General features: G+C 45.8%; 1 protein-coding gene across 1 annotated transcript in view; it reads right to left on the bottom strand.

Annotated features, from left to right (window-relative positions):
• Positions 1–13,972, bottom strand: part of LOC126480873 (glutamate receptor 1-like) — a 377,262-nt gene that overhangs the window by 11,232 nt on the left and 352,058 nt on the right. The window contains exon 16 of the mRNA XM_050104251.1: positions 2,359–2,467. Coding sequence (XP_049960208.1) covers positions 2,359–2,467 — 109 coding nt within the window. The remainder of the gene's footprint in view (positions 1–2,358; positions 2,468–13,972) is intronic.

Genomic DNA, 13,972 nt, shown 5'->3' with positions numbered 1-13,972 from the left:
ACATCGCTGATTGTATCAGGGAACCTATTGTTTGCTGGTAGGTTTGTGAAGGTATGTGGCTTTGGATTCTATACACAGGTCATGTAATTCGCGCAAATAGCGAGTCTTAGTTTGCGTACGTTTAGGTGGCGGCCGGTAGAGACCCAGACGGGTTCCATGGAGTTTACAGCAGGCGAATTTGATCGCCGAGACATCAACGTCAGTTCACTATAACGTTCCTCAAACCACTGTAACATGGTTCTGGTTCCGAGACACGGACAATTATACTGCTGAAGGATGACATCGCCGTCGGTGAAGACATTGAGCATGAAGGGAAGCCGGTGGTTCGCAGCTGTCAGCATGTCTTCGATTACTAGTCCACTGCAAGCGCAGGAGACTGCCTCCCATAGCACAATACTGCTTTCACCAGCCTGCGTCCGTCGTGCACTGCACTTTAGAGCCGTCGTTCACCTCGACACGGCGTTTGTGGAGACGACCTGTGACCTAGTTAGTAAAAATGTGAGCCGACATATTTGCATTGATGGAAGATCGAATTCCGATGGTCTCGTGCCCACTGCAATCATAATTAATGATGTCGTTGGGACAACATGTGAACACAGAGGGATGGTGTGCTGCGGAGCTCCATGTTCAACAACGCATGATGAACGTGTGCTCCGAAACACTTGTTGGTGCACTAGCATTGTGCTCATTAGCCAGAAATGCCACAGATCTATCCTATTTTGCAGAGCAGAGAAGCTTCTGAACCCCACCTTATGTGAAAAATCGTGGACGTCCAACCATTTAGCACCTAGTGGTAGTTTCACTACCCATCTATCTCTCTGCGTAGATGTTCAGGACAGTGGCACGTGAACATTCCATCAGCTTCGGCGTTTACGAGATACTCGTTCACAGGCTCTGCATTATCTACATCTACATCCACACTCCGCAAGCCAACTGACAGTATGTGGCGGAGGGTACTTTGAGTATCTGTATCGGTTCTCCCTTCTATTCCAGTCTCGTATTGTTCGTGGAAAGAAAGATTGTCGGTATGCCTCTGTGTGGGCTCTAATCTCTCTGATTTTATCCTCATGGTCTCTTCGCGAGGTATACGTAGGAGGGAGCAATATACTGCTTGACTCCTCGGTGAAGGTATGTTCTCGAAACTTCAACAAAAGCCCGTACCGAGCAACTGAGCGTCTCTCCTTCAGGGTCTTCCACTGGAGTTTATCTATCATCTCCGTAACACTTTCGCGTTTACTAAATGATCCTGTAACGAAGCGCGCTGCTCTCCGTTGGATCTTCTCTATCTCTTCTATCAACCCTATCTGGTACGGATCCCACACTGGTGAGCAACATTCAAGCAGCGGGCGAACAAATGTACTGTAATCTACTTCCTTTGTTTTCGGATTGCATTTCCTTAGGATTCTTCCAATGAATCTCAGTCTGGCATCTGCTTTACCGACGATCAACTTTATATGATCATTCCATTTTAAATCACTCCTAATGCCTACTCTCAGATAATTTATGAAATTAAGTGCTTCCAGTTGCTGACCTGCTATATTGTAGCTAAATGATAAGGGATCTTTCTTTCTATGTATTCGCAGCGCATTACACTTGTCTACATTGAGATTCAATTACCATTCCCTGCACCATACATCAATTCGCTGCAGATCCTCCTGCATTTCAGTACAATTTTCCATTGTTACAACCTCTCTATATACTACAGCATCATCCGCAAAAAGCCTCAGTGAGCTTCCGATGTTATCCACAAGGTCATTTATGTATAGTGTGAGTAGCAACGGTCTTATTACACTCCCCTGCGGCACACCTGAAATCACTCTTACTTCGGAAGACTTGCCCTTTGTCGAAGTCGCGTATCTCAATGGATTTCCCAATGTGCAGCCCATATCTTCGCTAGGGTAATCGTCCGTCCATGTCTGCTCGGCTTACGTACTTTTCTTACCGCATCATGTGCCCGGAACGCCACCAGGCTCCACTTAACGTTGCGTTGGGCAATGGTCAAAATGTTTTGGTTTGTCAGTGTATTTACTCCTCAGATATTGAAGTTGTAATGGCTGCAAGAGTAGAAGGTGCGATTAAAGAGAACAGACGTCCAACACATTTGCAGTTTTGTGAAATTTAACATGAGACTAGAAGTACAAAAAGAAAAAAAAGAAGAAAATGGTTATCAATGAACTTTCAAGAAACTGTTGTGATAAAAAGACTAACGCTGATAAGACAAATAGAATGTCTACGGCAGCATGTTATAGAGGACACTTAAAGGATTTGACATTATATCTTTAGCATTATTTTCAAAAATAAGTTACCTACTACGGTAAACATCAGTAGCGTGTAGTGAACTCAAGCGGCGCTCATTACCTGTTTGTCGCTGTGCTTGCATTCGGTACGGTCGTACCACCACCGATTCTTCAGTTTAGTGAGGTCACCATTTTCAGTAAGAGACAGCACAGCAAGATTTATCTCGTCCCTGCAATACGAGCATCAAGTGAGTTGTTAACTGTAATGGGCAATCAAATTAGTTAGCAAATTTCCAGAAACAAATAACAGTGAGTATATTCTGGTAAAAGTGGAAGAATTCCACCAGAATTGTTTTTCAGTTGTCATAAAATGAGAAAATGTTACATCTGTTCGTTGTTCTGATTTAACTACGATGATCTATTTTAGTCTTGACTTTCATGTCATTGAAAGACACAATAATTAACTTGAGAAAATTGTATGTGAAGTTGTGTAGTAAGGAAGTTCGTAATCGATTTTAATCAAGAGACTGCTCTTCAAGGAAATGCATTATTATGCTGTTTGGTCCTTTTCTTCGATTAACTTGTGAATGATGTTAGTAAAACAGTAATGAAGACAGCCTAATGAAGAAATCGATAAGTTGTTACAGTGGATTTGGGATACGTTTTTTCAGAAGTAGACAGGCACCAACTGCCAAGGGCACTGACGGCACGAGTCATTTTCTTGTATTTACTATCAGATTTCCATTAAATTCGTGATCTGTATATCAAAAACTATTCAGATGCTATACATAAAATATTACTGACAGCCGTAAACCTTACATACACGTACGGAACTATAACGTCCGATTCATCGGCAATATGATGGCGTTGCATTCTGTCTCGAGGTACGTCAAAAGTAGAGTAACTTTTTTAAAGTCAAAGCAGCCCTTGGACGAGACAAAGTGTGATAATATCCCGAGTAGTCCAGATAAATGTATACCAGCGAATTATTGTTTGCACAAATCTCTTTTGAAATATACATACAATGGCGAATGAGAAATTCCATCTACATCTACATCTACATGATTACCCTGCAATTCACATTTAAGTGCTTGGCAGAGGGTTCATCGAACCACAATCATACTATCTCTCTACCATTCCACTCCCGAACAGCGCGCGGGAAAAACGAACACTTAAACCTTTCTGTTCGAGCTCTGATTTCTCTTATTTTGTTTTGATGACCATTCCTACCTATGTAGGTTGGGCTCAACAAAATATTTTCGCATTCGGAAGAGAAAGTTGGTGACTGCAATTTCGTAAATAGATCCCGCCGCGACGAAAAACGTCTTTGCTTTAATGACTTACATTCCAACTCGCGTATCATATCTGCCGCGCTCTCTCCCCTATTACGTGGTAATACAAAACGAGCTGCCTTTTTTTGCACCCTTTCGATGTCCTCCATCAATCCCACCTGGTAAGGATCCCACACCGCTCAGCAATATTCTAACAGAGGACGAACGAGTGTAGTGTAAGCTGTCTCTTTAGTGGACTTGTTGCATCTTATAAGTGTCCTGCCAATGAAACGCAACCTTTGGCTCGCCTTCCCAACAATATTATCTAAGTGGTCTTTCCAACTGAAGTTGATCGTAATTTTAACACCCAGGTACTTTGTTGAATCGACAGACTTGAGAATTGTACTATTTATCGAGTAATCGAATTCCAACGGATTTCTTTTGGAACTCGTGTGGATCACCTCACACTTTTCGTTATTTAGCGTCAACTGCCACCGGCCACACCATACAGCAATCTTTTCTAAATCGCTTTGCAACTGATACTGGTCTTCGGATGACCTTACTAGACGGTAAATTACAGCATCATCTGCGAACAACCGAAGAGAACTGCTCAGATCGTCACCCAGGTTATTTATGTAGATCATGAACAGCAGAGGTCCCAGGACGCTTCCCTGAGGAACACCTGATATCACTTCAATTTTCCTCGATGATTTGCCGTCTATTACTACGAACCGCGACCTTCCTGACAGGAAATCACGAATCCAGTCGCACAACTGTGACGATACCCCATAGGCCCGCAGCTTGATTAGAAGTCGCTTGTGAGGAACGGTGTCAAAAGCTTTCCGGAAATATAGAAATACGGAATCAACTTGAGATCCCCTGTCGATAGCAGCCATTACGTCTTGCGAATAAAGAACTAGCTGCGTTGCACAAGAACGATGTTTTCTGAAACCATGCTGATTACGTATCAATAGATCGTTTCCTCCGAGGTGATTCATAATGCTTGAATACTATATATGCTCCAAAACCCTACTGCAAATCGATATCAACGATATAGGTATGTAGTTAGATGGATTACCCCTACTACCCTTCTTAAACACTGGTGCGACCTGCGCAATTTTCCAATCTAAAGGTACAGATCTATCGGTGAGAGAGCGGTTGTATATGATTGCTAAGTAGGTAGCTATTGTATCAGCGTAGTCTGAAAGGAACCTAATCGGTATTCAATCTGGACCTGAAGACTTGCCCGTATCAGGCAATTTGAGTTGCTTCGCAACCCCTAAGGTATCTATTTCTAAGAAACTCATGCTACCAGCTGTCCGTGTTTCAAATTCTGGAATATTCCATTCGTCTTCCCTGGTGATGGAATTTCGGAAAACTGCATTCAATAACTCCGCTTTAGCGGCACAGTCGTCGGTAACAGTACCATCGGCACTGCGCAGCGAAGGTATTGACTGCGTCTTGCCGCTTGTGTACTTTACATACGACCAGAATTTCTTCGGATTTTCTACCAAATTTCGAGACAATGTTTCGTTGTGGAACCTATTAAAGGTATCTCGCATTGAAATCCATGCCAAATTTCGCGCATCTGTAAATTTTTGCCAACCTTCGGGATTTCGCGTTCTTCTGAACTTCATATGCTTTTTCATTTGCCTCTGCAACAGCGTTCGGATCTGTTTTGTGTACCATGGGGGATCATTTCCATCTCTTACCAATTTATGAGGTATGAATCTCTCAATTGCTGTTGCTACTATATCTTTGAATTTGAGCAACATCTCGTCTACATTTGCATAGTCAGTTCGGAAGGAATGGAGATTGTCTCTTAGGAAGGCTTCTAGTGACACTTTATCCGCTTCTTTAAATAAAATTATTTTGCGTTTGTTTCTGGTGGATTTGGAAGAAACGGTATTGAGCCTAGCTACAACGACCTTGTGATCACTAATCCCTGTATCAGTCATGATGCTCTCTATTAGCTCTGGATTGTTTGTGGCTAAGAGGTCAAGTGTGTTGTCGCAACCATTTACAATTCGTGTGGGTTCGTGGACTAACTGCTCGAAATAATTTTCGGAGAAAGCGTTTAGGAATATCTCGGAAGATGTTTTCTGGCTACCACCGGTTTTGAACAAGTATTTTTGCCAACATATCGAGGGAAGGTTGAAGTCCCTACCAACTACACTCCTGGAAATTGAAATAAGAACACCGTGAATTCATTGTCCCAGGAAGGGGAAACTTTATTGACACATTCCTGGGGTCAGACACATCACATGATCACACTGACAGAACCACAGGCACATAGACACAGGCAACAGAGCATGCACAATGTCGGCACTAGTACAGTGTATATCCACCTTTCGCAGCAATGCAGGCTGCTATTCTCCCATGGAGACGATCGTAGAGATGCTGGATGTAGTCCTGTGGAACGGCTTGCCATGCCATTTCCACCTGGCGCCTCAGTTGGACCAGCGTTCGTGCTGGACGTGCAGACCGCGTGAGACGACGCTTCATCCAGTCCCAAACATGCTCAATGGGGGACAGATCCGGAGATCTTGCTGGCCAGGGTAGTTGACTTACACCTTCTAGAGCACGTTGGGTGGCACGGGATACATGCGGACGTGCATTGTCCTGTTGGAACAGCAAGTTCCCTTGCCGGTCTAGGAATGGTAGAACGATGGGTTCGATGACGGTTTGGATGTACCGTGCACTATTCAGTGTCCCCTCGACGATCACCAGTGGTGTACGGCCAGTGTAGGAGATCGCTCCCCACACCATGATGCCGGGTGTTGGCCCTGTGTGCCTCGGTCGTATGCAGTCCTGATTGTGGCGCTCACCTGCACGGCGCCAAACACGCATACGACCATCATTGGCACCAAGGCAGAAGCGACTCTCATCGCTGAAGACGACACGTGTCCATTCGTCCCTCCATTCACGCCTGTCGCGACACCACTGGAGGCGGGCTGCACGATGTTGGGGCGTGAGCGGAAGACGGCCTAACGGTGTGCGGGACCGTAGCCCAGCTTCATGGAGACGGTTGCGAATGGTCCTCGCCGATACCCCAGGAGCAACAGTGTCCCTAATTTGCTGGGAAGTGGCGGTGCGGTCCCTTACGGCACTGCGTAGGATCCTACGGTCTTGGCGTGCATCCGTGCGTTGCTGCGGTCCGGTCCCAGGTCGACGGGCACGTGCACCTTCCGCCGACCACTGGCGACAACATCGATGTACTGTGGAGACCTCACGCCTCACGTGTTGAGCAATTCGGCGGTACGTCCACCCGGCCTCCCGCATGGCCACTATACGCCCTCGCTCAAAGTCCGTCAACTGCACATACGGTTCACGTCCACGCTGTCGCGGCATGCTACCAGTGTTAAAGACTGCGATGGAGCTCCGTATGCCACGGCAAACTGGCTGACACTGACGGCGGCGGTGCACAAATGCTGCGCAGCTGGCGCCATTCGACGGCCAACACCGCGGTTCCTGGTGTGTCCGCTGTGCCGTGCGTGTGATCATTGCTTGTACAGCCCTCTCGCAGTGTCCGGAGCAAGTATGGTGGATCTGACACACCGGTGTCAATGTGTTCTTTTTTCCATTTCCAGGAGTGTATAACCGTATGAGTGGGGTATTTATTTGTTACGAGACTCAAATTTTCTCTGAACTGTTCAGCAACTATATCATCGGAGCCTGGGGGTCGGGAGAAGGAGCCAATTATTAACTTAGTTTGGCTGTTAAGTATAACCTCCACCCATACCAATTCACACGGAGTATTTACTTCGACTTCACTACAAGATAAACCACTACTGACAGACACAAACACTGCACCACCAATTCTGCCTTATCTATCTTTCCTGAACACCGTCTGAGACTTCGTAAAAACTTCTGCAGAACTTATTTCAGGCTTTAGCCAGCTTTCTGTACCTATAACGATTTCAGATTCTGTACTTTCTATAACCGCTTGAAGCTCAGAGACTTTCCCAGCACAACTACAACAATTTGCAACTATAATTCCGACTGTTCCTTGATCCAAGCATGTCCTGTATTTGCCATGCACCCTTTGAGATTGCAGCCCACCCCGTACTTTCCCGAGGCCTTCTTACCTAAAAAACCGCCCAGTCCATGCCACACAGCCTCCGCTACCCGTGTAGCCGCCAGCTGAGTGTAGTGAACTCCTGACCTATTCAGCGGAACCCGAAACCCCACCACCCTGTGGCGCAAGTCAAGGAATCTGCAGCCAACACGGTCGCAAAACCGTCTGAGCCTCTGATTCAGACCCTCCACCCGGCTCTGCACCAAAGGTCCGCAGTCGGTTCTGTCAACGATGCTGCAGATAGTGAGCTCTGCCTTCATCTCGTAAGCAAGACCGGCAGCCTTCACCAAATCAGATAGCCGCTGGAATCCAGAGAGAATTTCCTCAGATCCAAAGCGACACACGTCATTAGTGCCGACATGTGCCATCACCTGCAGCTGGCTGCACCCTGCGGTCTTCATGGCATCCGGAAGGACTCTTTCCACATCAGGAATGACTCCACCCAGAATGCACACGGAGTGCACACTGGATTTCTTCCCCTCCTTAGCCGCCATATCCCTAAGGGGCCCCATTACACGCCTAACATTGGAGCTCCCAACTACCAATAAGCCCACCCTCTGCGACTGCCCAGACCTTGAAGGCTGAGAATCATCCTCTGAAACAGAGCAGGCAGCTGCCTCTAGCTCAGCCAGAGACAGTACCTGAAACCCGTTTGTCAGATGCACCGGGGAGGCTTTCTGATCAGCCTCAAAATGGCTCTGATCACTATGGGACTTAACATCTATGGTCATCAGTCCCCTAGAACTTCGAACTTCTTAAACCTAACTAACCTAAGGACATCACACAACACCCAGTCATCACGAGGCAGAGAAAATCCCTGACCCCGCCAGGATCTGATCAGCCTCCGGGGACGTCTTTCGCTGCCTGCCACGCCTTGGAACCACCTCCCAATCAACCACAGGCGAGGGCTTAGCCCCACTGCGGGCAGCAACCGGGGCAACCACAGCGGCAGACCGATCTGGGGGCAGACGGGACGAGGTTGACATCCCCGTGATACCAAAGTCCGGCTCCCCATAGTGGTGCCCATTGGCAACAGGCTCAAGCTGCGTGACCAAAGTCAGCGCCGCCTGCAGCTGTGAGCGAAGGGATGCCAACTCAGCCCTCATCCGAACACAGCAATCACAGTACCTGTCCATTCTAATCGATGTTGAACAACAGTTACTGAAACACGAGTCTGTGCCTAGATAACGCAAGGGAAACACGCAAAGAATGTGTGAACTAACCTGTACAAATGCCTAACGACTGCGCTACAATCTGCCTGAATTTACGATTACAGTAACTAAAACTCGAAATTACACCTCCTATACGAAACTCACACGCAATTTATGTAAGAATCTACGAAGTAAACACAGAAAAGAAGCTATATACGTATCTTTCTTTGCTGTCGATGTGCACCAACTGGGAGCTCAGGCCACACTGGTCTCAGAGAGCAATTGGGAATTGAAATAAATCCAACGGCGACAAATGAAAATCTTTTCCAGACCGGGACTCAAACCCGGATTTCCAGTTTTTCGCGAGCGGTTGCTTTATAAACTTCGACTATCTGAGCACGCTTCCCATCCAATCCAAATGACCGGGACTCAAACCCGGATTTCCAGTTTTTCGCGAGCAGTTGCTTTAACAACTTCGACTATCTGAGCACGCTTCCCATCCAACCCAAATTTTCATTATACATACACTGCATATGTAGTGTCTCCCAGTCCAGCATCCTCATTACTCGCAGCCTTACCTGATTCCCGCAAGAGGTCAAATCAGCACTGAAGGTATTATTATTTGCCATCAAAGCTTATATATTTATTAGTATGCTGTCTGTCCTTTCGGCCATGTCCGAAAGAACAGGCAGCACACATGCACCTTTTTTATATTTAGATGTTAGGCGAGTTTATAGATCAAACTGATGATGATGATGATGTCCCATACTCCATAACAGAGCGTAGGGGACGATGCGGGAGACCCGCACCGCCGTACTAGGCAAGGTCCTAGTGGAGGTGGTTTGCCATTGACTTCCTCCGACCGTAATGGGGATGAATGATGATGATGAAGACGGCAAAACACCCAGTCCTCTCGAGGCAGGTGAAAATCCCTGACCCTGCCGAGAATCGAACCCGGGACCCCGTGCTCGGCAAGCGAGAACATTATCGAAGTACAGTTTTATTGTCTATATTTTATCGTTTCTATTTTTACGAGTACATAACGTAAACTATGTTATTCTCACAAATACAGGGACGGTCATATTGTCTTAATCATATACGGACAGCAAGACACCTGTAATTAAAGTTCCAGTGAATTAATTAATCCTTTCACGGCGGCGCCGCGATTGTTGCGTCGTGCGGTGTGGACGAGCGCCAGTCCCGCCCGGCCCTGCCAGCTGCACGGCGCGTTTTTCGCACTCCCCGCGGCGCTACTCTGTCCTGAGGAAAATATTTATACAAATCATACATGTTTTTGATATTGTGTATCGTGCCTGTGCACAAATCCAAGTCTGGGGATGACAATGGAACAGCTAGATTAGCACGTGTACCTGATATAAAAGCAGCCACTATAGGTGTTTCATGTTCATCGTCAGATTCACCCGATGATTCGCTTTCATCTTCAAAGCCACAACTCAGTATGAGAGAAAAAGCTTCCTCCACAGTATATCGCTTATCTGCCACATCAGTTCTAGTACAAATTTACTGAGGTTAACAACACGTCATTTCAAATGAGAGACAAGACCGTAAATGAGCAGTGCAACTCAGGCGAAACCAACGCCTTGAAACTGAATGTAACTGCCATCTAGTGACTCTGTTCTAACTACAGACTTTGCACAAAGCCGCTCGATAGTGCATAGGTCTACCTTCCATACGACTCGAGCGCAGTGAAACGGAGAAATACGACGCGGGGTGGAACTACTGCAGCAGTCCACCGGCTGGGCGGCACATTCGCTCCCGACTTCTACAGAAGTTCACCGTGGCGAAAGGGTTAAGTGTATAAGATAGAGTGGTACCGCAGGTCTTAGCATATTACACTACTGGCCATTAAAATAGCTACACCAAGAAGAAATGCAGATGATAAACGGGTATTCATTGGACAAATATATTATACTAGAACTGACATGTGATTACATTTTCAAGCAATATGGGTGCATAGATCCTGAGAAATCAGTACCCAGAACAACCACCTATGGCCATAATAACGGCCTTGATACGCCTGGGCATTGAGTCAAACAGAGCTTGGATGGCGTGTATAGGTCCATCTGCCCATGCAGCTTCAACATGATACCACAGTTCATCAAGAGTAGTGACTGACGTATTGTGACGAGCCAGTTGCTCGGCCATCATTGACCAGACGTTCTCGATTGGTGAGAGATCTGGAGAATGTGCTGGCCAGGGCAGCAGTCGAACATTTTCTGTATCCAGAAAGGCCCGTGCAGGACCTGCAACATGCGGTCGTGCATTACCCTTCTGAAATGTAGGGTTTCGTAGGGATTGAATGGAGGGTAGAGCCACGGGTCGCAACACATCTGAAATGTAACGTCTAGTGTTCAGAGTGCCGTCAATGTGAACAAGAGGTGACCGAGACGTGTAACCAATGGCACCCCATACCATCACGCCGGGTGATACGCCAGTATGGCGATGACGAATACACGCTTCCAATGTGCGTTCACTGCGATGTCGCCAAACACGGATGCGATCATCATGATGCTGTAGACACAACCTGTATTCATCCGAAAAAATGACGTTTTACCATTTGTGCACCCAGGTTCGTCGTTGAATACACCATCGCAGGCGCTCCTGTCTGTGACGCAGCGTCAAGGGTAACCGCAGCCATGGTCTCCGAGCTGATAGTTCATGCTGCTGCAAACTTCGTCGAACTGTTCGTGCAGATTGTTGTTGTCTTGCAAACGTCCCCATCTGTTGACTCAGGGATCGAGACGTGGCTGCACGATCCGTTACAGCCATGCGGATAAGATGCCTGTCATCTCGACTGCTAGTGATACGAGGCCGTTGGGATCAGCACGGCGTTCCGTACTACCCTACTGAACCCACCGATTCCATATTCTGCTAACAGTCATTGGATCTCGACCAACGCGAGCAGCAATGTCGCGGTACGATAAACCGCAATCGCGATAGGCTACAATCCGACCTTTATCAAAGTCGGAAACGTGATGGTACGCATTTCTCCTCCTTACACGGGGCACCACAACAACGTTTCACCAGGCAACGCCGATCAACTGCTGTTTGTGTATGAGAAATCGGTTGGAACTTTCCTCATGTCAGCACGTTGTAGGTGTCGCCACCGGCGCCAACCTTGTGTGAATGCTCTGAAAAGCTAATCATTTGCATATCACAGTATCTTCTTCCTGTCGGTTAAATTTCGCGTCTGTAGCACGTCATCTTCGTGGTGTGACAATTTTAATCGCCAGTAGTGTATTAGTTAGGTACTTTTGATATTAATGTGTTGTTACAAAAGCGAAGAATTAAGCTGAAGACTAGGTGTAAGACAAAAACTGTCTTTCGCAATATTTTTCGGTTAACGTTTTTATCAAAGAAGGAAACATACAGAAGAAATGTATATAACAGATAGTATCTGAACGTGGGAGTAGAAAATGTATTATTCAGAAATGAGATTAGCGGAAAACATGATAAAATTGGCGACCCGTAGTAAATATGCCAGAATTACCCTGTCTTGGAAGCGAAATAAAAAGAAAGACAGAAAAGGCAAGGACGCTAAAAGAATCAAACTGGCACAGTCAAAGAGCCCATGCAGAATAGGTTCTGACTCTGCTAAAGTGTCTGCACTGATCTGAATCTTTCTAGCAGATTGAAACTGTGTGCTGGATTGGGAACCTTTGCCTTTCGCGGGAAAGTTCGCTACCGAATAAGCTGCCCAAGACTGATTCACAACCCGCCGTCACAGTTTACTACCACTATTTATCTTTTACCTTCCAACCTTTCAAACTCCACACAATTTCTGCTGCTTATCTTTCTGGAGTAGGACTCCTGGAAGAAAGGATACAGCACAGAAACTATTCAGTCACAGTTTTAGGGAGAAGTTTGGAATGTATGAGAGAGGTACTGGAGGGAGTAAAGCTGTGAACATGGGTCTTGAGTTATGTGTGAAGAGTCCATTAGTAGAGCACTTGCCCACGAAAGACGAAGATTCCACTTTCGAGTCCCAGTACTGTACAGTTTAATCTGCCAGGAAGAGGGCATTCCTCACTGAAAGAAAGCCACGAGTGTCAAACATAGATCTTGAGGAAGACATTTTTGGGAATGTACATCTGGAGTATACCAGTTCATGAAAATGGATTATGGACTCTGGGTAAAGCGGAAAAGAACTGAATTGAATCCTTAGAGACGTGGTAGAATAAATGGGCTGGTATGATAAGAGATGAGCATGTTCTCTGCAGAAAGTGCGACGAAAGAAATGTCTAGAAAATACTGACTAGATTATTGTACATATGTTTAGCGTTTAGGATACTAAAGAAAGCCGTGGTGGGAAAAAACTGTAAGGGAAGGTAGGGTTTGGAATGTACCTAACAAATAATGGAGGTCGTTTGGTGTAAATACTACCCATGGTGTTTGGCACTGTGGGAGAAGTTGTGATAGGCTACATTAAAGCAGAACACTGATGACTCCTCCACCCTCCTCCCCTCTTCGTCTATCTTTCCATGTATTATTCGATCGACAACAGTAAGGGAGTGGACTACAATTAAGCAGGGCGCCTGCAGGTTTTCATGTTAATAGATGTGAAACATTTTCCCCATAGACATGATTCAGAAAGTTTGAGGGTATGTGCACCTTCTCATCATTTTCTCCTATTTAGTGCACTTAGAGTGCCCGGTCAGTGTTATAAACAAGCTAACAATATAATTATAGTAAAGTCTACTTTTATGCTCTCAGATTTTTAGTTTTCTAGATATTTGTGTCATTTCCTGTAGGTCCAGTCATAAACCCTGTTCTCTCAATTAATTGTTTTTCTGTCATTAAAAATTCGTATGGATAATATTTCGCACATGCTACACTTTTGGACCACTACCACAAGCTTCAGCATCGAATTTTAATCGATTTGTTTGGAAACTACCCCGTGTTCCTGTTCGCGCATAACCTGCAGGATAATGCAAAATATAAAGTTATACAGTTTGTTTCAGATTAGTTAGCCAATTGAGCCTGGAGAACAGAGGAAGAAGAAGATGACTCTGTGGGGTGGGAGAGGTGAGAGGAGGAATGTTTTGTTTTTTGTCTAACACTGCTGCAAGCTGAGGCGAGCACGTGTATCGCATCAGTTAGTAGCTTTGGTACAAATGACACACGGAAGTCACAGCAAGTTGTGAAAGGGCATTAAAGAGACTTTCATGCTCGATGTGTTGCTTATTTGCAGTTGTGAATATTAAATTAATTGAA

Source organism: Schistocerca serialis, chromosome 5 (assembly GCF_023864345.2).
Source record: "Schistocerca serialis cubense isolate TAMUIC-IGC-003099 chromosome 5, iqSchSeri2.2, whole genome shotgun sequence".
Taxonomy (NCBI): domain Eukaryota; kingdom Metazoa; phylum Arthropoda; class Insecta; order Orthoptera; family Acrididae; genus Schistocerca; species Schistocerca serialis.
This window is presented reverse-complemented; position numbering and strand designations above follow the sequence as displayed.